This window comes from Rhinoraja longicauda, chromosome 30, assembly GCF_053455715.1.
Source record: "Rhinoraja longicauda isolate Sanriku21f chromosome 30, sRhiLon1.1, whole genome shotgun sequence".
NCBI classification, from domain to species: Eukaryota; Metazoa; Chordata; class Chondrichthyes; order Rajiformes; family Arhynchobatidae; genus Rhinoraja; species Rhinoraja longicauda.
Window position 1 is genome coordinate 4,296,833 of NC_135982.1, and position 26,010 is coordinate 4,322,842.

General features: G+C 45.0%; 2 protein-coding genes across 2 annotated transcripts in view; both read right to left on the minus strand.

Moving 5' to 3' along the window:
• LOC144607893 (uncharacterized) overlaps nucleotides 1-26,010 on the minus strand; it is a 52,922-nt gene that overhangs the window by 2,260 nt on the left and 24,652 nt on the right. Inside the window, exon 4 of the mRNA XM_078425020.1 lies at nucleotides 929-1,042. Coding sequence (XP_078281146.1) covers nucleotides 944-1,042 — 99 coding nt within the window. The 3' untranslated portion in view covers nucleotides 929-943. The remainder of the gene's footprint in view (nucleotides 1-928; nucleotides 1,043-26,010) is intronic.
• Nucleotides 5,322-25,033, minus strand: LOC144608135 (tumor necrosis factor receptor superfamily member 5-like). Its single transcript, XM_078425526.1, has 9 exons — nucleotides 24,901-25,033; nucleotides 24,786-24,805; nucleotides 21,775-21,877; nucleotides 14,255-14,380; nucleotides 10,252-10,398; nucleotides 9,274-9,367; nucleotides 7,014-7,186; nucleotides 5,581-5,647; nucleotides 5,322-5,499 (listed from the first exon to the last, which is right to left on the minus strand). Exons 1-9 carry the CDS (start codon nucleotides 25,031-25,033, stop codon nucleotides 5,322-5,324), a joined length of 1,041 nt encoding a protein of 346 aa, XP_078281652.1.

Genomic DNA, 26,010 nt, shown 5'->3' on the forward strand with positions numbered 1-26,010 from the left:
TAAACATAACATCTGTTGTTGGAAAAAATGGTAGAACCAATTAATTAAGGAAGTACTACCAACTGAGAAATAATTTAATCAAACAAAGTCAGTACTGTTCTATGAAGGTAAAATTATGCAAGTATTGAGTTTTTTGAGTATTGCTGACACATTTAGGAAAGATGAGATCGCACCAGAGAGAATAGAGAGATGTACGAGGATGTTGACAGGAATGGAAAATTGTATCTATGAAGAAAGATTAGATGAACTAGATTGCTTTCTTTGGACCAGTGGAGTCTGAGGGAAGATCCAATTGTGGTGTCCAAAATAAATATAAGAGACCAATATAGAGTGAATACACAGGACCTATTTTGTTCAACAGAGTAGTCAGTCACCAAATCAGACATAATCTAATAATTAACAAGTGAACCCAGATTTGGAAGATTGATGTACTGAAATCAGACTTTACCCAAATTTACCTGTAATTTTTTTTTTTTTAATTCAAGTTAGTAAAGTTGTTACAGAAATGCACACATCTTCAGGAGTTGTATAAAGGTAGCAGCTACCTAATTCAAAAGACAACCAGTCCTCCAGCAACAATCAAACAGGCACCAGTGGGTTGGATGTTGTTGGCAGCAAACACCTCAATGCAAAGCCAATTACACACTCGGCTGTGATAAAAGGAAGTCATTCCAACCTCATCAATAATACTGTGTTACTAACCTTTTCTAGAACAGAATCTGACAAAAAGGAAAGGTTTGAAGCAGAACTTTCTCACCCATTGCCTTCCTCAATAAAATCTACCAGGCTCCATGTGAACAATGGGAGATTTGGTTGAGGCTCAGACTGTTGGTGCTCCTGCATCCCAACATGATCCAGCAATAGGAAATACAGAAAAATATCCAACCTGCTGTGTGAAGTGTTTGAAATGTTGCCTGAATATACTCACTTCAACCACTTTGCACTAAGGCTGCTCGTTGCTTCTGAGAGGCATTGATGTTGATTCAGAGTCATTCACGTTGATGTTAGTCCCAGCTGGAGATGGGTTGCCACCCCTACCAATCTGCAGAGATAAACACATTATTAAACTTGCAAGTTTGGAAAATTACATTTTAAAAGTGGTGATTTAGTTGTCATTGTTTGACAATGAAAGCAACAGAATATTTATCCCACAATGTTTGGCACTAACTCTCATTCTTAGGTTAAATTGTCAGGACATCTTTCATGGCACGCTCCATCTTCATGTTGAATGTTAAATGTTGTCCAGAGGTCATAAGACTATCTATAGTCCTCCTCACCAGCCATCCTCACTGTGCAGTACGGGCTCCCCAACAAACTCCCTGCCTCCCACATTTCACCTGATCACTTGAACCAACCTCCCGCCCCCCCACAACATCACAGACATTACATCATCTCAAGTCGTTTGTCACTTCCTTTCCTCATGTTCACCTCACCTCTGATTTCCAATCTTAGGCTGCTCTTCATTGCCTGAATACCTTTCCTTTTGTGACCTTACCCTGAGATGTCACGTACACCAATGTTGATGACACCTCTGCCTTCAAGCACACCAGATCATTTAACAAGGCAGGATGTGGATCCATGGGCATCCCTAAGATGCTGATCCTTGGTGCATTGCTTGCAACCTGGAGTATTGCATCCAGTGTTCATATTGTGGCCTCCTCCACATTGGGAAGAACAAATGAAGATTTGGTTACAGCTCTCAGTCTACAGGGGGCAATTCTGAACTTCCCATTATCTTCTAGTCTTATCTTATCTTCCAAGTTCCTAACTTCCCAAATGCTTTTTTACATCATAATTCTATCTGCTTCTATAGTTTCTCCTGTACTCAGGAAAGTTGCCACATACGCACATCAAGGTTGGGTCTATTTTGCAGTCTCTCGGTTTTGTTTTATTAAAATCCAGTTCCATGGGTTCAGTGATAGCTGATAAAGCTGATAGACAATAGACAATAGGTGCAGGAGGAGGCCATTCAGCCCTTCGAGCCAGCACCGCCATTCAACGCGATCATGGATGATCACTCTCAATCAGTACCCCGTTCCTGCCTTCTCCCCATACCCCCTCACTCCGCTATCCTTAAGAGCTCTATCCAGCTCTCTCTTGAAAGCATCCAACGAACTGGCCTCCACTGCCTTCTGAGGCAGAGAATTCCACACCTTCACCACTCTCTGACTGAAAAAGTTCTTCCTCATCTCCGTTCTAAATGGCCTACCCCTTATTCTTAAACTGTGGCCCCTTGTTGTGGACTCCCCCATGACACAATTTCCTTGCTTGTTTACCCTTAATTTATGGAAGATGTGGCCAGTAGTAGGAGCCCATTGGAGGTGGCGAAGATGTTGTGGCGAAAATGTTGGAGGATTATATGCTGTACGTGACAGCTGATGGGTGGAAGGGGAGGACAAGGGGGACTCTATCCTTGTTATGAATGGGGGGAAGGGGAGCAAGTGCAGAGCTACAGGATGTCGAGGAGACCCAAGTGAGAGCCTCATCTATAATGGAAGAGGGGAACCCCTTCTATTATAGAGATCCAGTGCAAATTGGAGGAAGAGCACCTCATATTTCGCTTATTCACAAAATGCTGGAGTAACTCAGCTGGTCAGGCAGCATCTCAGGAGAGAAGGAATGGGTGACGTTTCTGGTCGAGACCCTTCTTCAGACTGATGTCAGGGGGGCCGGACAAAGGAAGGATATAGGTGGAGACAGGAAGATAGAGGGAGAACTAGGAAGGGGGAGGGGAAGAGAGGGACAGAGGAACTATCTAAAGTTGGAGAAGTCAATGTTCGTACCGCTGGGCTGCAAGCTGCCCAAGCGAAATATGAGGTGCTGCTCCTCCAATTTCTGGTGGGCCTCACTATGGCACTGGAGGAGGCCCATGACAGAAAGGTCAGACTGGGAGTGGGAGGAGGAGTTGAAGTGCGCAGCCATCCGGAGATCAGGTTGATTAAGGCGGACTGAGCGCAGGTGTTGAGCGAAACGATCGCCGAGCCTGCGTTTGGTTTCGCCGATATAAAGAAGTTGACATCTAGAGCAGCGGATACAATAAATGAGGTTGGAGGAGGTGCAGGTGAACCTCTGTCTCACCTGGAAAAACTGTTTGGGTCCTTGGATGGAGTAGAGGGGGGAGGGAAAGGGACCTGCGTTTGCAGGGGAAAGTGCCCAGGGATGGGGTGGTTTGGGTAGGGACAAGTGGACCAGGGAATTATGGAGGGAACGGTCTCTGCGGAACGCAGAAAGGGGAGGAGATGGGAAGATGTGGCCAGTAGTGGGATCCCGTTGGAGGTGACGGAAATGTTGGAGGATGATTTGTTGGATACGCTGGCTGGTGGAGTGGAAGGTGAGAACGAGGGGGATTCTGTCCTTGTTATGAATGGGGGGAGGGGGAGCAAGAGTGGAGCTGCGGGATATAGAAGGGGCCCTAGTGAGAGCCTCATCTATAATGTAAGAGGGCAAGCCCCGTTTCCTGAAGACTGAGGACATCTCTGATGCCCTAGTGTGAAACACCTCGTCCTGGGCGCAGATGCGGCGTAGACGGAGGAATTGGGAATAGGGGATAGACTTTTTGCAGGGGACCGGGTGGGAAGAAGTGTAGTCCAGATAGCTGTGCGAGTCAGTGGGTTTATAGTAAATGTCAGTCACTAGTCTGTCTCCTGTGATGGTGAGGTCCAGAAACGGGAGGGAGATGTCGGAGATAGTCCAAGTATATTTAAGAGCAGGATAGAAATTGGTAGTGAAGTGTATGAAGTCAGTGAGTTCTGCATGAGTACAAGAGGTAGCACCAATGCAGTCGTCGATGTAGCGGAGGTAGAGTTCGGGGATGGGGCCAGTGTACGTCCGGAACAGGGATTGTTCGACGTACCCGACAAAGAGGCAGGCATAGCTAGGGCCCATGCGAGTGGCCATAGCTACGCCTCTGGTTTATAGGAAGTGGGAGGAGTCAAAGGAGAAGTTGTTGAGGGTAAGAACCAGCTCTGTTAGGCGGAGGAGAGTGTTGGTAGATGGGGATTGGCTGGTTCTACGGTCGAGGAAGAAACGGGGGGTTCAAGACCATCCTTGTGGGGGATGGAAGTGTAGAGTGACTGGACATCCATGGTAAAGATGAAGGATTGGGGGCCTGGGAACCGGAAGTTATCGAGGAGACGGAGAGCATGTGAGGTGTCTTGGACGTAGGTGGGGATGGATTTGACCAGGGGGGATAGGATGGAGTCAAGGTTGGTGGAAATAAGTTCGGTGGGACATGAACAGGCAGAAACAATGGGTCTGCCGGGACAGTTCTGTTTATGGATTTTAAGTAGAAGGTAAAATCGGGCCGTGCAGGGATGGGGAACGATAAGTTTGGAGCCATTAGAGGGTAGAGCACCGGAAATGGTGAGGTTTGTGATGGTGCTGATGATAAAGGTCTGGTGCTCGTCGGTGGGGTCATGGTCCGAGGATAAGTAGGAGGAGGTGTCTGAGAGTTGTCATCTGGCCTCGGTCCGGTAGAGGTCAGCACGCCAGACTACCACTGCACCTCCCTTGTCAGCGGGTTTGATGACTAAGTCAGGGTTGTTGCAGAGTGAGTGGAGGGCTGCACGTTCAAGAGGGGAGAGGTTAGAGTGAGTCAGGGGAGTGGAGAATTTGAGGCGGTTAATGTGACGCCGGCAGTTGGAGATGAAAAGTTCTAGTGAGGGTAGTTGGCCAAACGGGGGGGTCCAAGAGGAGGGGGTCCATTGGAGACGGGAGAAGGGGTCATCACTGGGGGGGTGGGGACTCCTTCCCATGGAAAAAGGCTCGGAGGCAGAGGCGACTGAAGAAGAGATCCACATCATGGCGGACCCGGAACTCGTTGATGTGGGGGCGGAGGGGAACAAAGGTGAGGCCTCTGCTGAGGACAAACCGATCGGTGTCTGAAAGGGGGAGGTCAGGGGGGATGGTGAACACCCGGCAAGTGTGGGGGTTGGGGCCGGATGAAGGCAGGGGGGCAGGCGGAGGGGGAGGGGATGAATGGTGAGGGGGTGGTGGGTTAACAGAGCAGAGGGGGGCATGAGGACCAATGTGGGGAGTAGTTAGGGTCACCTGGCTAGAGGGGGAAGGGGGAGACCCAGTGGAAACCTTGCTCTGGTTCCCTGTAGTAGGGAGTGGGCAGTAGGACCCAGTGGCACTCTGCCTGTCACTTCCTCCTCCTCACTACCTTCACACTGAAGATCGCTAAGTACCAGCAGGAAGGGGAAACAGGAGAACACTTTGGACAGATATGCCCGTGGTGCCACCATCTCAACCGACAGTGATCTGAAGCGTCTTTACGGCCGCGGCCTAGGGTTCCTTCAAGGCAGTGGCCCGGAGCTTCCTCACGGAAACCGGTCTGGCGCTCCTTCACGGCAGAGGCCCGGGGCAAGGCCACGACCTGGGGTTCCTTCACGGCGACAGACCCGGAGCTCTTTCAGATCCTCCGGCGACGAGGCAAGGCGTGAACCCGGCTCCTCAGCTGCTACTGCCGCCGCCGCTGCAGCTTGAACTTCCAAATTTCTAAATCCGCGGATCATAAATTTAGTAATTTATTAAAACGAAAAGTGAATTTTCAAGGACTTTGAAGGACCTATGATAAACCTAAGGAGTTTGAAGGCCTTGAAAAACAGAGTTTCAAATTCCAGGACTTTCAAAGACTGTACGAGCCCTGTGCTTTGGATCCAGTGTAATGATGCATCATTTCAGGGTAAGTAGAACATGCACAGAAAACACAATACTAAATTATTTGAATTAAACAGCAGCAATCTGTTTGTATTGCTTTCAACTTTAATACACACGACCTTTAAATAATGGTGAGATATTATGTGCTTACCCCATTCTTTCGTCTTATTTTGAAACCTATCGGAAAAACATAAATGGAAGGTTTTCAGTATAAATACCGTGAAATTGGTTAACTATATCTTTAGTCTGTCATGTTTTGACATGAAATTAATCGGTGATTTACAAACTATTCTGCCAGTTTTCTGCCACAACTGTTCTCTTTGGCTGTTCAGGATGACAGAAGATCCCACCGTAGCAAGATGGAGTTTATTTTAATCTATAATCGGTGTGATAATGTTAGGAGTGGGATATACAACAGCTCAGGGTGTGTATTGTCGGAGGTCCGACAGCAGCACCACAGCAGCAGCAGGGACCAACAGGCATGAGTGGGCACAATGAGAAGGGTTATGAAAAGCAGAATTCTTCAGAACCACAATTAGGCAAAGGAACAAGTAGTTCTCCCAAGTTCCTACTAGTAGTAAAATACGGCCATTCAGCCCATTAAGTCTACTCTGCCATTCAATCATGGCTGATCTATCTTCCCCTCTCAATCCCATTCGCCCCATAACCCTGGACACCTGTACTAATCAACAATCTGTCAGGTCCACAAAGAAATCCTGGGGAATCCCAGCAATTGGATTCAGTTGGATCACAGAGGTAGCCTAAAGAAAATGTTCAGGAAGGAATTTCCAGAATTTAGAGGAGTGGTGGAGAGTGAATTCAGGGAAGATCAGGAGAGGGGCTTTGCAGACCCAGAGGCCCTGCAGGTCTGCACAAGGCTGAAGGGATGAGACTGGACCATGATAACAGGTATTTAGATTTTAAAGTTGAAGTGTGCTTGTAGCAGGAGTGAATGTATATCAGCAAGCAGAGCAGCAGAATAGAGGTGAAAAAGTAGCAAAGGCATGGCTGAGGAGTAAAGGAGGAGCTGATGCAAGACAGAGCCATGTGCAAGAAGTGAAAACAGGGCGGATCCATAGTGGTGTGGATGTATAAAGAAAACCCCAGTTCTAGGTCAAAGACAACATCGAGGTGGAGAATTACTCCTCTCAGCTTCAAGCAATTTCCTCAATTGGAAATAATGACAATTAGTAAAACTGGCAATTTTACATTTTTTAATACAGAGAGCAAAAAGATTGGTTAAATTCATAGTCGCACAATAGTTTGGTGATTGTAAATACTAATATTAAAAAAATTATGATCATTTCCAAACTGGCTAAAAAAACATTTAATTCAGAAAATGGATAACATACGTGGTCTGAGTTCAGGATACCTCCAGAAAACAATTGCCCCAATTAAAATTAAAATGATAACCGCAATGGCGATAACTGGAATGATAATTCTTAAATTGTTATTTGCTTCTGCACACTTTACATCAGCATCACTGCTCCCAGGTTCAAACAGTTGTAGATTGAGCTCGTCACATCTGGGGAATTTACAGAAAGAAAAATAAATGAATACAAGCATTCCCAAAGGCTGCTTTGTTCAAATATAATGAATCAGTTACAAATAATCTATGATTGAAATTTTATTGCAACCCCAGCATTCTGAGGTTTAGCACTTTTGGCATTATGAAGACATCAGGAATAGGTCAACCACTCATCTTCAAAACAGTTCTGCAGAATCTTTCCATTTCACCTGCGTAAGCAGACAAGACCTTGGTTTAACACCCGTCCCTGGCAATGCACTGGGATGTCAGCCCTGATTCTCACGGATCACATCCTTCCATCTCAGGTGAAATGCTTTGTGCTACACCCAGCTCCTGCTCTTGTTAGGCACTGGTATTAGAGATGTCCTTTACTGAGGGTGGGGACCTCAGGCTGTTGTTGAGAGGTTGAAGATTTCCATGAAATCTAAGCCAGGTTTTGAGAATACAGGTATACCAACAGGACTGTTTGCTTTCAGAGGTTCACAATCGTAAAGTATTTTTTGACGTTTGCACAGGGTCATGTGGGACTGTAGGACCCACGATGGTACATCATTGTTCTCTCTTTCAAAGTGAGCAGAGGAAACCTTGAGCTCACCTGGGAGTGACACGTGGCTGTCACTTGTGCTACTCTATCTCACGCTGATTGAAACGATGGAGTGCAAGCCACGCTATATTTGTTGAGTGTCCATCGGAGCCACAAGTTTAGCCCAGAAGAGTCACGTCACATTCCCAGTGGCCTTCCGGAGTCACATGGACCTCTTGTATGACCTAGATCACCTGTCTTGAACACCCAGATCTGGTCTGGTCTTCAGTAGATTGTGGATCTCCTTGTACATCCAAGCTGGTTGGGAAACACACGAAGTGTCTTGCTAGGAACACATTTCCCTCATTCTCCTCATTTTCCTTCTTATCCATGTCAACTTCCATGCTGATTTCATCACACCATCCTTCTCTACTCTTTCGTACACCTATGTGAGACTGCTCTCAGTTGCTTCCATTCTTTAGTTTCCAACGACAACAAAAAAATCAATCTAATTGCCTAGCAGAGGAACTGGGAGATTAATTTGGTTCTTTTGCAGATTCTATCTTGAGTATAATATCTTTACTTGTCTTAACAAATGGATTAATATTTTTGAGTAATTCAAGGAAAATGTTTTATCTTAATAACTTTCCATTATATATTTTTAAAGACTAAGTGTGTTCAAATCCTCGTGGCTTTGCCTTTATTCTACCATGTTGAACCTTGCATTGCTGTCTTCACATCATTTTACTTGTTTGTAGAAATATATTTGTTTATTGCTTCGAGATACTTTTGTTAGTCTTGGTTATAATTCAAGTTACAAAGTTATACTTAAACCATTATAAGAGTTAAATTAAATTATGCAGGTAACATTGGATTTAAATTTTTATTTTCAAACTTAATTAGAAATGCCCACAACAGAAAATACATCACCTTAATTGACAGTAAGTGTGCAGGACTGCTGATATTGTTATCTGTGTTAAGCGTGATTGACCATGGCAGAATTATCCAGCATTATCTAATAGTGTAAAGTTTATAACATTTAGCTAAATTAATTATGAGGGTAATTATGACCCTGCAACCTTTCTGTGGTACGGTGGGTTTTGTTGAGCATGAAGAAATGTACTTCTAAGCACTCCGAGAATCCGGGAACTCTCTGAATTAAATGTGAGAATCATTATGATTGTAATAACTGGGGGTTGCTCCCCAAATGCAAAAGTTACCAGGTATGCTTGAAGGGGAAGATCCAGACATTGAGACAATTTACTATCACCGAGACCAAGGCAAGAGGAGGGAGATACTTTGCAGATGTTCTGCCGTAATGTGGGTCAGGAGGATTGTTTCTTTTACTACAAAGAAAGTGCAAATTCCAGGGAAAACACAAAACAGCATTTTCAACGGAGAGGATTTCAACTTCTTACCTTTACATTGGAGTAAATTATATTTGTTTCTGAAAGGCACATTGTGAATGATAGGAATAATATGGAAACGGGACTGTGTGAATTGCAAAATATCAACAAGAGTTTCCAGAACATGGATTACAATGGATTCTAAAAGTACTCACACTGTCCAATTCATACAAGCTTCAGTTGATGATTTAGTTCTTGAAAACGTTCCTGCAGGACACATGTCACACACAGTATCATTTAACTGTGTTCCTGAAAAATAAAAGAATAAGCATTAATGACAGGTAACTAGAGTGGAGACTGCATTACTGGTCTGAGAAAGCTCTTGTCACTTTTACATGCGTTACAGTTAAAAATAATTACTTTTCATTGCTTCAAATCAAGTTTAACATTAAACAAAATAAACTTGCGGTTTTGCACTACCATTTCATCAATTATGAAGTTGTCACATAACACGTTGAAAACATGGGAAATAATTGACTTTACTGAATAATTTGTGTTGTTTTAAATGAAAAGTTACCTGAACCTGTTTTTGTATTACTTTTAGCTTGCCTATGCTGCTTAGGTCACACCACTACAAAGGACACTTCCAGCTACTGGGGACTACAGGCAAGGAACAAGTGCATGCTGTAATGATGGAGGATAAGATGGGGACTGTGTGTGCAGGGGAGTTTGCACAGGCTTCAGAATAACAGTGTGAGAAGGAGAAAGCTACGTGAATCGAAAAATGAGCATATTGATATTTAATTATTTTACAAAGAACCAGTGCTGATCAAGAGGTTGGGGAGTCTAAGACCTTGTGTTCTCAGGAGTGCAGAGAGAAGCAATGAAATGGACAATAGTGACAGAAGTCAAGACTGCTCAATGATGGACAAAAATGGGCAGCCTATTAGAAAACAAATCCAAAGCCCAATCTAAATTTATGCAAATAACTCCTTAAAATAAACGTCAGCCTTGCAGATGCTACATGGGTCTCCAGGCAGCCAACCAGCTAGACATTTCAATGTCCTTGTTCTGCCCAGAATTAAATGCAGCAAGTCTATAAAAGATCTTATGGGATTTAAGCACAACCCCTTGGCAAAATGCCTTAGTGCAAACTTCCAATCTCTGATTCCGTTATGCTGCTCAATTCCTACCTTTCTCTTTAACTCCATGGCCTGCTGGACATGTTGAATGTATTTTAGCCATCGCACAGTTTGTTCTAATGCAGTAATGCCCTTTTTTGGGTTTGCATATCGTATTGAGAGTTGAAGTACATTCTTGCTCAATTTGAAGCCCCGAACCTGTTTGGAACAAAAATCCAAGAATAACACAGGAATTGAAGAGACTGCTTTTCACGCACTTTGGACGAGTGAACCTCAGAGAAACCAATGCTACACGTGTCTCAATTCACACCACACGGCAAGCTCTTTGGCCTCAGGATAATATAAATCTATGGTTCAATGCTTGCCGAAATAGGACTAAAACTGATCATGATAAACTTGAAACTTTTGACATTAATTTGAAGAAACATGTCATTGGGATGACCACTGCCATGAAGGAGCTTGGTCAAAAATCAGGCATTTTCCAGCCATTATGTCATTTGTAAGGAATTCACAGCGTGGTTGATGTGTTGTACAAGCTGCTGCATATCCTGTCTGCTGATGGTGATGAAGATGAGTATGAAGAGGACCAGATCTATGGAGAGAAGATTGAGGAGTCCGATGGTGAGGATGAAGACGATGACTCCATTGGTGAGTGGGTTGATGATCAATCCGTGGATGCTGAGCTTCAACTTTTAGACAACATTGCTGAATTGATTCGAAAAATTACTACGTCTTTCCGCAAATCACCCTTGAGAAATGGTTTACTGTAAAATCTAGTCAAACGTGAAAACGGAATAGAGATGGGATTGACTGCAAAACACATTGGAATTCAAGGCTGGCTAAACTATGGCGGCTTTTGGAACTGAGCGATGTCATACCAACACTGCCTAGTGATCTTTCATCCAGCCATCTTTTCCAGTCTGAAATTGAGTTGCAGGTGGCATCCGAATTAGCTGAAAGTTTGGATATGATTGCAATGAGTGTTGTCGCCATGGGACGATGCAATTGCAACTTAGTCAAAGCTGACAAAATATTTGATTTCATGCAAAACCACTTGGAGCAACAAACTGGTGATAACGGCAGATAACTGCATGAATCTGTTTGCATCAGGATTGGGCCGAGAGGAAACCCAGGCATTGCAGGACTCCTCAGGTACTTGGATGATCCAATGGATTAAGACCCTGCCTGGAACTCCCAGATTGCATTCCCACCCACAAACAGACCTCCCAACATTTGATTTTATAAATTCGTAATTTTGATGTCCAAAATTCAGAATTTTACATTAAAATCCATAATATGGCAGACGATGCAACTTTTCAGCAAAAAAAGGCATGCACGCCAAATGCGCATATGCGTTGTGCTACATTCTTGTGTGAAAAACAACTATTTCCAACAGTGTAGTTCTTGGACTACATGTACAATGTCAGGCCTATCATGAGTATATTCTGCTATTTATAAAAAGGTTATTGAACAGATACTTTTTACACACAAAGAAAAAATTGTTTTGTTTTGTTTTTTCTATTTTGCTTTTTCCTTACACGTCCCAATTCTGGTATTGAATAAAACAACAATGGTCATACAATGTATGACTAAGTTATGAAGAAAGAGTTGATATATGTGACTTATTAAGCATACGGAAGTACTTGAAGTAAATTTGCACATTAATTGATAATCAACCCAAAAAGGTGGTAATTGTTTTTTCTGCTGTGCTTTATATTTTAACCCTGTCTTAATTAATTAATATAGTTATGTGATCTTGCACTTAAATTTAATATTTGCTCATTTCATTTCCACCACAGATTTTCTGGCACTCTTGGTTCCAGAGGTTTGCTGGTTTATCCAGCTGACTAAGGAAGTCGACTATGGGGACAGATGTGCTGGCTCCAGATGGGCTGGAGTTTCAGAGCCCCGGCCGCAGGTTGCAAATTCAACCCACCAATCGGCCATGGAAGCCCAATGAGGTCGAGATTGGCTGCCTTGCCCAGCCTAGGTGCCACATTTTCGGGGGGACTTCCAGGGCGCGGGGAACCTTAGGAACCTATAGTGGCCGAATTGACAAATTGCAATTAACGATTGTTTTGTGGAAAAACGTGAGGCGAAATCGGAATGGCGGAAATGAAATAAGAAAGTGGAAACTTACCGCCAAATTCGGAAGGGTTGGGAGGGGTGCACAAAGGATCTTGCCAAAACGGCAAGACATGTTTACATGTGGCTCTTCTCAAACAAAGATGATGAATTATTTGATGAAGATGGTGTAGAAGATGACAATGATTGAGCGGAGCCCACTGCGAAGCAAAGTAAATCAGAAGCGCTCGATGCCATTCTCTCCAGAATGAATGTCAAGTACCGAAGCTAATGTGGTCATATTCAAAACCACAAGATATTTAAGATATTGAAGTGAGAAACGGCTGTCCTGGAAAGAACGTCAAAACGCCCAAGCACACTTGAAAAAGTGCACAGAGCACACCTGACAATTCCTCCCAGCTCAGTTGAATCTGAAAGATGTTTCGTGTTATGGGCCTCTTTGTCACTAAATTGTACACGGCATTGAGTAGTGAGACTGAAATCTTGTTTTTTACGTTCTTATCTAATGACAGTCTAAAGTAGATTTACATTTGTGAAATAAAGCTGAATTTGCCATGAAAGAATGGGGTTTAAATTTGAAAATCGATTTTAGAAAATTAATCATTTTAATCAGGGCAAAGTGATTAATTATTGGTTAATCATTTTGTCAAAATTAATCAGAAAGTAGCCCTAACACAGACAGGGGATTATGCTGAGAACATTGCTGTCTTGCTCTTGCTAATTCACTGATACATCCTCATTTGTTCTGTCTAGTTTGCTTTTATTTTTCTAATTTCCAGCTTTCTTTACAGATATTTTTGTGATTTTCTGCATGATTACATTTTTACTTAAATTTTTAGTATTAGGTAATTGTTGATTTCAGATGGTAATTTGTTGAGGATTTTTATGATTCAATCTAAATGGCCTGGCTTTCAACTAGAAAACCTAAATACAGAGCACAATGAGAAATGAGCCATGTTCAATCAACCATTCTTCATATCAACCATCAGACTATAGAAACACCCAGCATAATCCTACCAATTATGGGCGACTAAGATTGCACACCCACTTTGGCTTGCATTATCATAGCCCAGTTTACTGAATTTAAATTACTGAATATTTTATTTCATTATTTTGTTACATTTAATTTTCCTGTAAAGCTACAGCAAGTAAAAATGTCAATATTCCTGTCTTGACACATGATGATTAAATATGACCTCCCCTATCAACCTCCTGGCAGGGTATATCTGTGATCCTGAAGGGGTTGAGTAGCTCCCATGCTCAAAGAACATCCTGTCCGGATCCTGAGGAGCACTTTTCTATCTCATCCTTTCTGCATTCGACCAATCAGGCACGATGTTCACGTGCAGCTGGATGAGCACCGACTGTACGAGATGATACGTCTTTTTAAGAAAAGGTTTCAGACATCAAGTCGGTTGGGCTAGATATTGACAATTGAAACATGTCAATAGGTTATACAATACTAAAATCAATGAACCTTTCAATTTGGCTTTCCACATTAAAACCAAAAATGTTGACCTGTGACCTATGGAGTTCTTAACCTTGATGCCACTTTCACAAAGAGTGAAACTTAAAATGCAGTTTTAAAACCATAGAATAAAAGGAGGCAACTTCTAGCCCAAGAGATTTTTGCTGATGTTTACGCACATAATAATTTTATCCTAAATTAAGATTTTGATGGCAGAAAATCCCACATTAGGTTTCAAGTTGAGCTCATGATTTCATTATTAACGCAGTTGCAAAATCATGAATCGATTTGTCGGACAAAGAGGCAGCAATAATCACCAAGTAATATTGGAGGTATTTATTCACAAAATGCTGGAGTAACTCAGCAGGTCAGGCAGCATCTCAGGAGAGAAGGAATGGGTGACGTTTCGGGTCACAAGATCAGTAAGAGAATTTAAGAAACCATGAACCTTGATGCTTTGAGCTGAACAGCATCTTTTCAGTCACATTATAATATATTTACCTCCTTTACAGGTCTTGCACTTTAAACATTTTTCGAACCCATTTGGATGTCCAATATATTCTCCAGATGGACATGGATTACATTCGGTGTCAGTCTGAACAGTGCAGTGTTTAGCGACTACATTCCCTGCAATTAAAAAAAACGTACATTGGAGAACGCAGACGAGGAATTACCGTGCATGTCCTGCTGTAAGGAAACCAGGAACAATGCAGTTTTGTGTAAAGTTCACAAGTTACAGTAGAATTAGACCATTCGGCCCATCGAGTCTCCTCCACCATTCAATCATGGCTGATCTCTGCCTCCTAATCCCATTTTCCTGCCTTATCCTTATAACCCAACACTTTAATCAAGAATTTGTCTGTCTCTGCCTTAAAAATATTCACTGGCATGGCCTCCACAACTTGGCAAAGAGTTCCACAGATTAACTACCCACTGACTAAAGAAGTTCCTCACCTTTCGAAAAGAGTGCCCTTTAATTCTAAGGCTATGACCTCTGGTCCTAGACTCTCCCACCAGTGGAAACATCCTTTCCACATCCACTCCATCTATGCCTTTCATTATTCTGTAGGTTTCAATGAAGTCCCCCCTCAACCTTCTAAACTCTAGTGAGTACAGGCCCAGTGCTGTCATACTCTTGTCATATGAACAAGCCGGGTTTCGGCGTGGACGCTGCAACACCCATCAAATAGTCAAGCTGACCAATGACATCAAAGACAGTTTCGAAAAGGGTAACAAGGCAGGCATCACGCTGGTGGACCTCACTGCCGCCTATGATACAGTGTGGCACCAGAGCCTGATCTTGAAGCTCCTCCACACCATCCCTGACCGTCATTTAGTGCGGTTCCTTGCCAACATCCTTGCCAACCGCAGTTTTGTACTCAAGACCGGTGACGGATAATCTAGCCGACTGCGACGCCTAAGAAACGGAGTCCCCCAAGGCTCGGTACTGGCCCCCATGCTCTTCAACCTCTATATCAGCGATCTGCCACGCACGACCTCGTGCCAGTATGGATACGCAGATGACTTGGCCCTACTGCACTCGGACAGGAGTTGGTCAAATGTTGAGGATGTGTTCTCGGCGGATATGGAACTTGTCGCGGGCTACCTTAAGACCTGGAGACTAAAACTGAGTGTGGCAAAAACCACAACGGCCTTTCACCTGAACAACAAGGAAGCTCAACGCCAGCTAACCATCACCCTCAATGGGTCACCCCTACCCAACAACCCATTTCCTACATACCTCGGGGTGAAACTAGATCGGCAGCTGACCTACAAGCAACACCTTGAAGCTCTCCGTGCTGAAGTCTCGGCACGGAACAACCTCCTGCGTTGCTTGGCCGGATCGTCATGGGGCGCCAGGACATCTACTCTCCGAACCAGTGCTCTTGCACTCGTGTACAGCGCCGCTGAGTACTCCGCCCCAGCATGGTGCCGCAGCGCTCATACCAGCAAGCTAGACGCCACCCTCAACGACACCATGTGGATCATCACTGGCTGCCAACGCCCTACTCAGATGTGGAAGACATCCTGCCTGGTTCCTGTACCAAAGAGGACGTGCCCCAGCTCCTCCAATGACTACAGACCAGTGGCGCTGACTTCACACATCATGAAGTCCCTGGAGAGGCTGGTCCCCACTCACCTGTGACCCCTGGTTAAACCCTACCTGGAGCCCCTGCAGTTCGCTTATCAAACAAAGATGGGGGTGAGGACGCCTCATCCACCTGCTCCATCGTTCCTACGCTCACCTGGATAAGCCGGGAAGCATTGTGAGAGTCATGGTTTTTACTTCTCCAGTGCTTTTAACACCATCCGACCTGCACTGCTCGGGAGCAAACTGACAAAGATGCGCGTGGATGCTTCATTGGTGTCCTGCATCACCAACTACCTGACTGGACGACCACAATATGTCAGGCTACAGAACTGTGTCTCGGACATGGTGGTGAGCAACACAGGGGTTGGTCCTCTCTCCCTTCCTGTTCACCAGCTATACTTAGGACGTCTGATATATCTCCGTTTCCCGCCACCTGCAGACGTTTTCAGATGACTCTGCAATTGTGGGCTGCATCAGTGAGGGGAGGGAAGCTGAATACAGAGGTGTAGTCAACGTCTTTGTTGAGTGGTGTGGGCTGAACCACCTGCAGCTCAACTCCGACAAGACTAAGGAGTTGGTGGTGGAGTGTAGGAGGAGAGGAACACCCCTGTCCCCTGTCTCCATCACTGGTGTGGATGTGCAGTTTACCAAGAAGTACAAATACCCTGGAGTGCTCATGGACAGTAAACTGGACTGGTCCAGGAACACTGAGGCCCTGTACAAGAAGGGACAGATCCAGCCGTACTTTATGAGAAGGCTCCTCTCCTTCAACATCTGCAGTAAGATGCTGCAGATGTTCTACCAATCGGTGGTGGCCAGTGCCATCTTCTTTGTTGCTGTGTGCTGGGGCAGCAGGGCGAAGGCCGCGGACACCAATAGGATCAACAAACTCATCAGGAATGTGCAGGAAAGAACTGCAGATGCTGGTTTAATTTGAAGGTAGACACAAAATGCTGGAGTAACTCAGCAGGACAGGCAGCATCTCTGGAGAGAAGGAATGGGTGACGTTTCAGGTCGAGATCCTTCTTCAGACTTCTTCAAACTCATCAGGAAGGCTGGCTCCTTCCTGGGGCGGAGTTGAATTCATGAGGTGGTCTTGGAGATAATGCTCCCACTGCAGAGCATCCTGGACAATACAGCTCACCCCCTCCATGACATACTGGTTAACCTGAGGAGCACCTTCAGCAACAGACTGGTTCCACCAAGATGCAGCACAGAACGCCACAGGAGATCAAACTTTACAAATCCTCCCCCTACGGTCATGGGGTAGACTGTGACTGACTTTCCTCCCCCCCCCCCCAATTTTTGCACATCCCCCAATCCTTTCCACTCATCATTTTAATTTCATGCTTCATGTATTTGTGTTTTTATCAATTTCCCTCCTAGGATAAATTAAGTTCTATCATATCGTAACAGAAAAAGCCAACTATGCTGGCCTGGTAAAGGATGCTGATGTTGGATTGTTTATCCTACCAGTTGATTCGGAGGATCTTGCAGTGACAGATCCAGAGGTTTGATGCGGTGGCTGCAGTTAGTGCTTGCCACAGAAGAAACACCCATCACTGCTCCCTTGGGCACCATCAGCCTTGTGCCAGATTTGTGCTGTTAATCTTTAAACACTCACTTCCAGAGGCAAACGTTACACTGGTGTGCTAAAGGTGATGGTTAGCTTTTCGGGGCCCGAGCTAATAGTGATGGCATTGCCCATTTTCAGGATTAACCAATTTAATCACCCGGGGGCCTCAGTGAGGATTCTTTACTCTGGACTCATTCTGGAACATCCACGATGCTGAGAAGGTCGTGGATAGCACGTATAGGGAGTTGGTCACACCACAGGTAAAAGATAAGCGGACAGAAAGGAAACGGGTGGCCACTAGCCAGCGTAGCAGTAGGCAGGTAGTGCAGGAGTCCCCTGCGGTCATCTCCCTCCTAAACAGATATGCCATTTTGGATACTGCTGGGGGAGATGCCTCATCAGGGGAAGGCAGCAGCAGCCAAGTTCATGGCACCATGGGTGGCTCTGCGGCAAAAGAGGGGAGGAAAAAGAGTGGAAGGGCTATAGTGATAGGGGATTCAATTGTAAGGGGAATAGATAGGCGTTTCTGCGGCCGCAAATGAGACTCCAGGATGGTATGTTGCCTCCCTGGTGCAAGGGTCAGGGATATCTCTGAGCGGCTGCAGGACATTCTGGAGGGGGAGGGTGAGCAGCCAGTTGTCGTGGTGCACGTTGGCACCAACGATTTAGGTAAAAAACGGGATGAGGTCCTACAAGGTGAATTTAGAGAGCTAGGAGATAAACTAAAAAGTAGGACCTCAAAGGTAATAATCTCTGGACTACTACCAGTGCCACGTGCTAGTCAGAGTAGGAATAGGAGGATATTTCAGATGAATACGTGGCTTGAAAAATGGTGCAAGGGGGAGGGATTCAAATTTTTAGGACATTGGAACCAGTTCTGGGAGAGGTGGGACCAGTACAAACAGGACGGTCTGCACCTGAGCTGGAATGGAACCAATGTCCCAGGGGGAGTGTTTGCTAGTGCTGTCGGGGAGGATTTAAACTAATGTGGCAGGGGGATGGGAGCATGAGCAGAGAGACAGAGGGGTGTAAAATGAGGGTAGAAGCAACAGGTAGCAAGGTGAAAAGTAAAAGTGGTCGGCAGACAAATCCAGGGCAAAAATCAAAAAGGGCCACTTTTCAACATAATTGTATAAGGGGTAAGAGAGTTGTAAAAACAAGCCTGAAGGCTTTGTGTCTCAATGCAAGGAGTATACGTAATAAGGTGGATGAATTAAATGTGGAGATAGTTATTAATGATTATGATATAGTTGGGATTACGGAGACATGGCTCCAGGGTGACCAAGGCTGGGAGCTCAACATCCAGGGATATTCTATATTCAGGCGGGATAGATAGAAAGGAAAAGGAGGTGGGGTAGCGTTGCTGGTTAGAGAGGAGGTTAAAGCAGTGGAAAGGAAGGACATTAGCTTGGAGGAAGTGGAATCGATATGGGTAGAGCTACGAAACACTAAGGGGCAGAAAACGCTAGTGGGAGTTGTGTACAGGCCACCTAACAGCAGTAGTGAGGTTGGGGATGGCATCAAACAGGAAATTAGAAATGCGTGCACTAAAGGTGCAGCAGTTATAATGGGTGACTTCAATCTACATATAGATTGGGTGAACCAAACTGGCAGGGGTGCTGAGGAAGAGGATTTCTTGGAATGTTTGAGAGATGGTTTTCTAAACCAACATGTCGAGGAACCAACGAGAGAACAGGCCATTCTAGACTGGGTATTGAGCAATGAGGAAGGGTTAGTTAGCAGTCTTGTTGTGCGAGGCCCCTTGGGCAAGAGTGATCATAATATGGTAGAGTTCTTCATTAGGATGGAGAGTGACAAAGTCGATTCAGAAACAAGTGGTCTGAACATAAAGAAAGGTAACTTTGAGGGTATGAGGCGTGAATTGTCCAAGATAGACTGGCGATTGATGCTGAAAGGGTTGACGGTGGACATGCAATGGAAGGCATTTAAAGGTCGCATGGATGAACTACAACAAGTGTTCATCCCAGTTTGGCAAAAGAACAAACCAGGAAAGGTAGTGCATCCGTGGCTAACAAGGGAAATCAAGGATAGTATTAAAACAAAAGATGAAGCATACAGATTAGCCAGAAAAAGTAGCATACCAGAGGACTGGGAGAAATTAAGAGTCCAGCAGAGGAGGACAAAGGGCTTAATTAGGAAAGGGAAAATAGAGTATGAGGGAAAACTGGCAAGGATCATAAAAACTGACTGCAAAAGCTTTTATAGATATGTCAAGAGAAAAAGATTAGTTAAGACAAATGTAGGTCCCTTGCAGTCGGAAACAGGTGAATTGATCATTCGGAACAAGGAGATGGCAGACCAATTGAACAAATACTTTGGTTCTGTCTTCACTAAGGAAGACATAAACAATCTGCCGGAAATAGCAGGGGACCGGGGGTCTAATGAGATGGAGGAACTGAGGGAAATCCAGGTTAGTCGGGAAGTGGTGTTAGGTAAATTAAATGGATTAAAGGCAGATAAATCCCCAGGGCCAGATAGGCTGCATCCCAGAGTGCTTAAGGAAGTAGCCTCAGAAATAGTGGATGCATTAGTGATCATTTTTCAAAACTCTTTAGATTCTGGAGTAGTTCCTGGGGACTGGAGGGTAGCTAATGTAACCCCACTTTTTAAAAAGGGAGGGAGTGAGAAAACGGGGAATTATAGACCAGTTAGCCTAACATCGGTAGTGGGGAAAATGCTAGAGTCAGTTATTAAAGATGTGATAGCATCACATTTGGAAAGTGGTGAAATCATCGGACAAAGTCAGCATGGATTTACCAAAGGCAAATCATGTCTGACGAATCTTATAGAATTTTTCGAGGATGTAACTAGTAGAGTGGATAAGGGAGAACCAGTCGATGTGTTATATCTGGACTTTCAGAAGGCCTTCGACAAGGTCCCACATAGGAGATTGGTGTACAAACTTAAAGCACACGGTATTGAGGGTTCAGTGTTGAGGTGGATAGAAAATTAGTTGGCAGACAGGAAGCAAAGAGTAGGAATAAACGGGTCCTTTTCGGAATGGCAGGCAGTGACTAGTGGGGTACCGCAAGGCTCAGTGCTGGGACCCCAGTTATTTACAGTGTATATTAATGATTTGGACGAGGGAATTGAATGCAACATCTCTAAGTTTGCGGATGACACGAAGCTGGGTGGCAGTGTTAGCTGCGAGGAGGATGCTAGGAGGCTGCAGAGTGACTTGGATAGATTAGGCGAGTGGGCAAATGCATGGCAGATGCAATATAATGTGGATAAATGTGAGGTTATCCACTTTGGCGGCAAGAACAGGAAAGCAGAGTATTACCTGAATGGTGACCGATTGGGAGAAGGGGAGATGCAACGTGACCTGGGTGTCATGGTGCACCAGTCATTGAAAGCAAGCGTGCAGGTGCAGCAGGCAGTGAAGAAAGCGAATGGTATGTTGGCATTCATAGCAAGAGGATTTGAGTTTAGGAGCAGGGAGGTTCTGCTGCAGTTGTACAGGGCCTTGGTGAGACCGCACCTGGAGTATTGTGTGCAGTTTTGGTCTCCTAACCTGAGGAAAGACGTTCTTGCCTTAGAGGGAGTACAGAGAAGGTTCACCAGATTAATCCCTGGGATGGCGGGACTTGCATATGAGGAAAGACTGGATAGACTGGGCTTGTACTCGCTGGAATTTAGAAGACTGAGGGGGGATCTTATAGAAACATATAAAATTCTTAAGGGGTTGGAGAGGCTAGATGCGGGAAGATTGTTCCCGATGTTGGGGGAGTCCAGAACCAGGGGTCACAGCTTAAGGATAAGGGGGAAGTCTTTTAGATGAGAAAACATGAGAAAACCGAGATGAGAAAACATTTCTTCACACAGAGAGTGGTGAGTCTGTGGAATTCTCTGCCACAGAAGGCAGTTGAGACCAGTTCATTGGCTACATTTAAGAGGGAGTTAGATGTGGCCCTTTTTGCTAAAGGGATCAGGGGGTATGGAGAGAAGGCAGGTACAGGTTACCGAGCTGGATGATCAGCCACGATCATATTGAATGGCGGTGCAGGCTCGAAGGGCCGAATGGCCTACTCCTGCACCTATTTTTCTATGTTTCTATGTTTCTATGTTTACGCTGCTTTGTTCCAGCTTTGTACAAGGCACTTGAACTAATGAAACACCTGGCAGCAGCAATCTTCATTCAGAAGCCTGCATTGTCATGGCAAATATGTAGTAGGAAGAGGCATGGAAACCTGAACCTGCCAGAGAGCATCTTCAACATCATTTAGTTTCATCTACGACAATAAACCTGAACATTTATATTCCAAAGTATTCGGCCAAAATGTTGCAAATTTGCAGTTCCTTCCTACATATAAAATATTGGCTATCACTTACCTGCTGAACACAATGGGCAGCAGACACCATCATGTTCATATTTGTCTGTGTCACACGCAGTTACTTGTGAAAGTTGACAAATCAGTAATAGAATGAAGAAAATCTGCAATTAAACGATAAATACAAAGATTAATAAAATTAGAAAAAATATAATTCTTGTAACAAATAGTTCCACTGTGGGTTTAAAAATATTTTTAATTTCACTCTACATTGTGCAGCAGTACTGTTTCGTGAATATTAATAAAGATCAGTGGTGTTTTCTGGAGTCAGACTAACCGGCCTATAGTTCCCACTATTCTGCTTTGTCCCTTCTTGTACAGCGGGGTAAGATTGGCAATTTTCCAATCATCTGGAAACTCTGTCTCTAGTGATTTTTGAAATATCAGTCAATGCCTCCACAATCTCTAAAACCACCTCTTTCAGAAACCGAGGGTGCAGTCCATCTGGTCCAGGTGACTTATCCACCTTCAGCCCTTTCAGTTTCCCAAGCACCTTCTCCCCAGTAATAGCCACTCCACTAACTTCCAACTCCTGACTCTCTTGAATTTCAAGCACATTACTGGTGTCTTCCACTGTGAAGACTGAGGCAAAAGTTATTCAACTTCTCTGCCATTTCTATATTCCCCATTATCACTTCTGCCTCTTTATTATTCTTTACATAACTGAAGAAATTCTTGCCATCCTCTTTTATATTATTGGCCAGCTTACCTTGGTATTTCATCTTTTCTCCTTGTATTGCCTTTTTAGTTCCCTTCTGTTGTTCTTTAAAAGATTCCCCATCCTCTGTCTTCCAACTAATCTTTGCAATGTTATCTGCCTTCTCTTTTAGTTTTATACTGTCCTGACTTCCCTTGTCAGCCACGGTCATCTCTTTCGCCCCCTAGAATCTCAACAGTTCAACAGTTCAACAGAGCTTTATTTACCGAGGTACCGAACGAAACTACATAGCAGTCATACACAAAAAAAAACAACAAAAAGAACACAAGACACATGACCCCAACACAAACGTCCATCACAGTGACTCCAAACACCCCCTCACTGTGATGGAGGCAACAAAACTTCCACTCTCTTCCCCACGCCCATGGACAGACAGCTCGTCCCCGACCAACCCGCACAGTCCCCGCAAGGGGATGGAAGTCCCCGCGGCCGAGCCGCACCGGGCGCTGAAATGTCTCGCGGCCGACCGGGCGATGGAAGGCCCCGCGACCGAGCCTTGCGCAGCTAAGTCCCGCGGCCGAGCCGCACTGGGCGATGGAAGGCCCCGCGGCCAAGCCGCACCGGGCGATGTTAAGTCCAGCGGCCAAGCCGCACCAGCGATGAAAAGTCCCGCGGCCGAGCCGCACCAGCGATGAAAAGTCCCGCGGCCGAGCCGCACCAGCGATGAAAAGTCCAGCGGCCGAGCCGCACCGGGCGATGTAAAGTCTCACGGCCGAGCCGCACCGGGCGATGTAAAGTCTCGCGGCCGACCGGCACCGGGCGATGTAAAGTCTCGCGGCCGAGCCGTGCGCAGCTAAGTACCGCGGCCGAGCCGCACCAGCGTTGAAAAGCCCCGCAACCGAGCCGCACCGGGCGATGTTAGGCCCCGCGGCCGAGCCGCACCCCGCGCCATGAGGAAGAGACCTAAAAGAGAAAGGTTTCCCCCACCCCCCCCACCCACACCCACACCCCCCACACATACACAACCAAAAAAAAACAAAAACCATCCCAACACCGACACACAACAACAAAAAAAGGAAAAAAAGACGAACAGACTGGTAGCGAGCCGCAGCCGTTAGGCGCCGCCACTTCCGCCACTTCCGCCATCTTTCTCCCTTGTTGGAATGAAAAGATCCTGCATCTTCCACATTATTCCCAGAATAGGGCCAGGGGAATAGCATCTGCTGTGGACCTGTTGTGGCAATAAGCAAATTGCAGTGGATCAAGGTTGTCTGGGAGACTGGAGTTAATATGCATCTAAACCTGGCTCAAAGAACTTCATGATGGTGAATGTCAGAGCCACTGGATAGTAATTATCAAGGCACTCTATCTTGCTGTTCTTGGGTACTGGGACAATGATGGTCATCTTAAAGCTGGTAGGAGACTCAGAATGGAGTAGGAAGAGATTAAAATGTCTTAAAATAGTCCTTTCAGCTCCTCCATAGACCCCAACATTCCTTCCAGGTGAGACGGAGATTCACCAGCACCTCCTTTCACCTCATTTTCTGCATCCAGTGTTCCTGATGCAGGCTCCTGTATGTTCAGTAGACAAAGTGTAGACTCAGCGATTATTTCACTAAACGCGTGTTCAGTCAGCCAAGGCTTACTGGACTTCCCAGTTTCTATCAATTTAACTACCCGTCCCTTTCTGTCCTGGGCCTCCTTCATTGCCAGACAACATGCAAATTGGAGGAGCAGCACCTCATAAAAGAGGAGCTGGCCATCTGTATGGAGGACAGAGATGTGTGATGCATCTGTCACCGTGCCCACCGGAAACCAGCACCTCTGCGTCGCTAACGTTTTCAACGATTTTAATCAATTAAATTAACTAATTGATTATTTAGCGCCTCATATTTCACTTGAATAGCTTACAAATTAGCAGTATGAATGATGATAACTTGACAAACACCTCCATCCCCCTCCCTTCCCTCTTCCCCTACATCCCCTCCACTACAATCAGTCTGAAGATGAGTCCCGACGCAAATTGTCACGAACGCATGTTCTCCTGAGATGCTGCCTCTATCTTTGGTATAAACCAGCATCTGCAGTTCCATTTTATTATTAAAAAGGGCTTTCTATGATTTGGGGGATCTATGGAGGTTAACTTGTGCGTAACATTTTAAGCTGTATCCTGACCATAATAAACTGAAAGAATGAAAGCCCAATGCCAGACAACTTTGTATTTGCCAAATTTAACCTTTTTATTTCAACAGGAAGGAAGGAATTATTAACATCAGCAGAATAAGAAACTGAAAGCTAAAACTGTATTTTGGCTTAATTATCCCCTTTCACTAGAAATGTGATGATAGTCTTACCTTTATCAACTCTTCACCTCCTGTACCGGGAAAAAAAAGAATAATGTCAGTACATTTTTCTAAGGAATCTATGGATTTGACATGCATTTGCTCACACTGACACATGAGCAATTACTGAAATCAGTTGGATTTTCAAATTCGTGAATTCGAAACTGATCAGAGAAGCCCTGGACTATTAATTCAGACATCACAATATCTCCCTCGGGATTCATCTTTGTTTTCAACACCATTATCTCATCCAAGTTCATCTCCAAACTCATACAACTTCGAGACAGCACTCCATTCTGCAACCAGATCATAGACATCCTGACCAACAAACCACAATCAGAAGATAGGTGACTCTGGACTACAAGACGTGGACTACAGGAGACCCCAGTGGCTGTGCCTATTGCAAATAGGTATACCCTCTTGGGGACTGTCGGGGCAGAAGACGTTTCCAGTCCGAGTGGCGGACCTGTTGGCAAGGATACTCGACAGGGGAGACCGAAGTCTGGAAGAGCCGTAGTGGTCGGTGACTCCATAGTCCGAGGGACGGACAGAAGATTCTGTGGCAGCAGGAGGGACTTGAGGATGGTCTGTTGCCTCCCTGGTGCCAGGGTTCAACACATCACAGACCGGCTTCAGAAAATCCTAGTGAGGGAAGGCGATCAACCTGAAGTCGTTGTGCACGTGGGCACGAATGACGTCGGGCGGAAGAGGAAGGAGGTGCTACAGCGGGAGTTTAGAGAGTTGGGAAAAGCACTGAGAAGTAGGACGTCGAAGGTAGTTATCTCTGGACTGCTACCGGTACCTCGTGCTGGTGAGGCCAGGAACAGAGAGATAGAGGGTATGAATTTATGGCTGAGGGGCTGGTGCAGAGAGCAGGGATTTAGATTTCTGGACCACTGGGATCTCTTCTGGGCTAGGGGTGACTTGTACAAAAGGGACGGGTTGCATCTTAACAGCAGGGGAACAAACATTCTGGCAGGCAGGTTTGCTAGTGCGACACCTGTGGCTTTAAACTAAGTAGTGGGGGGGAGGGGTTAACAAATTGTGAATATGAAGATGAGGTAAAAGGGAATACAGGAGATATTGCAAAAGACTCTCGGAAGAATGGGAACAGAAGTTCTAGAGCGGAAAAGAAATTAAGGGCAGGGCCAATTGTGAACGATGTGAGAGGGGAGGTAAATACAGAAGTTAAAGTGTTGTACTTAAATGCGCGTAGTATAAAAAATAAAGTGGATGA

Coding starts and splice junctions, on each gene's coding strand:
- LOC144608135 (XM_078425526.1), bottom strand. CDS start 25,033: ATGAACTTGGATGAGATAATGGTGTTGAAAACAAAGATGAATCCCGAG. Junction 9,368..10,251: donor CCATGGAGTTAAAGAGAAAG/GTAGGAATTGAG, acceptor TTTATTTTTCAG/GAACACAGTTAAATGATACT. Junction 5,500..5,580: donor AAGGCCTTCAAACTCCTTAG/GTTTATCATAGG, acceptor CCGCGGATTTAG/AAATTTGGAAGTTCAAGCTG.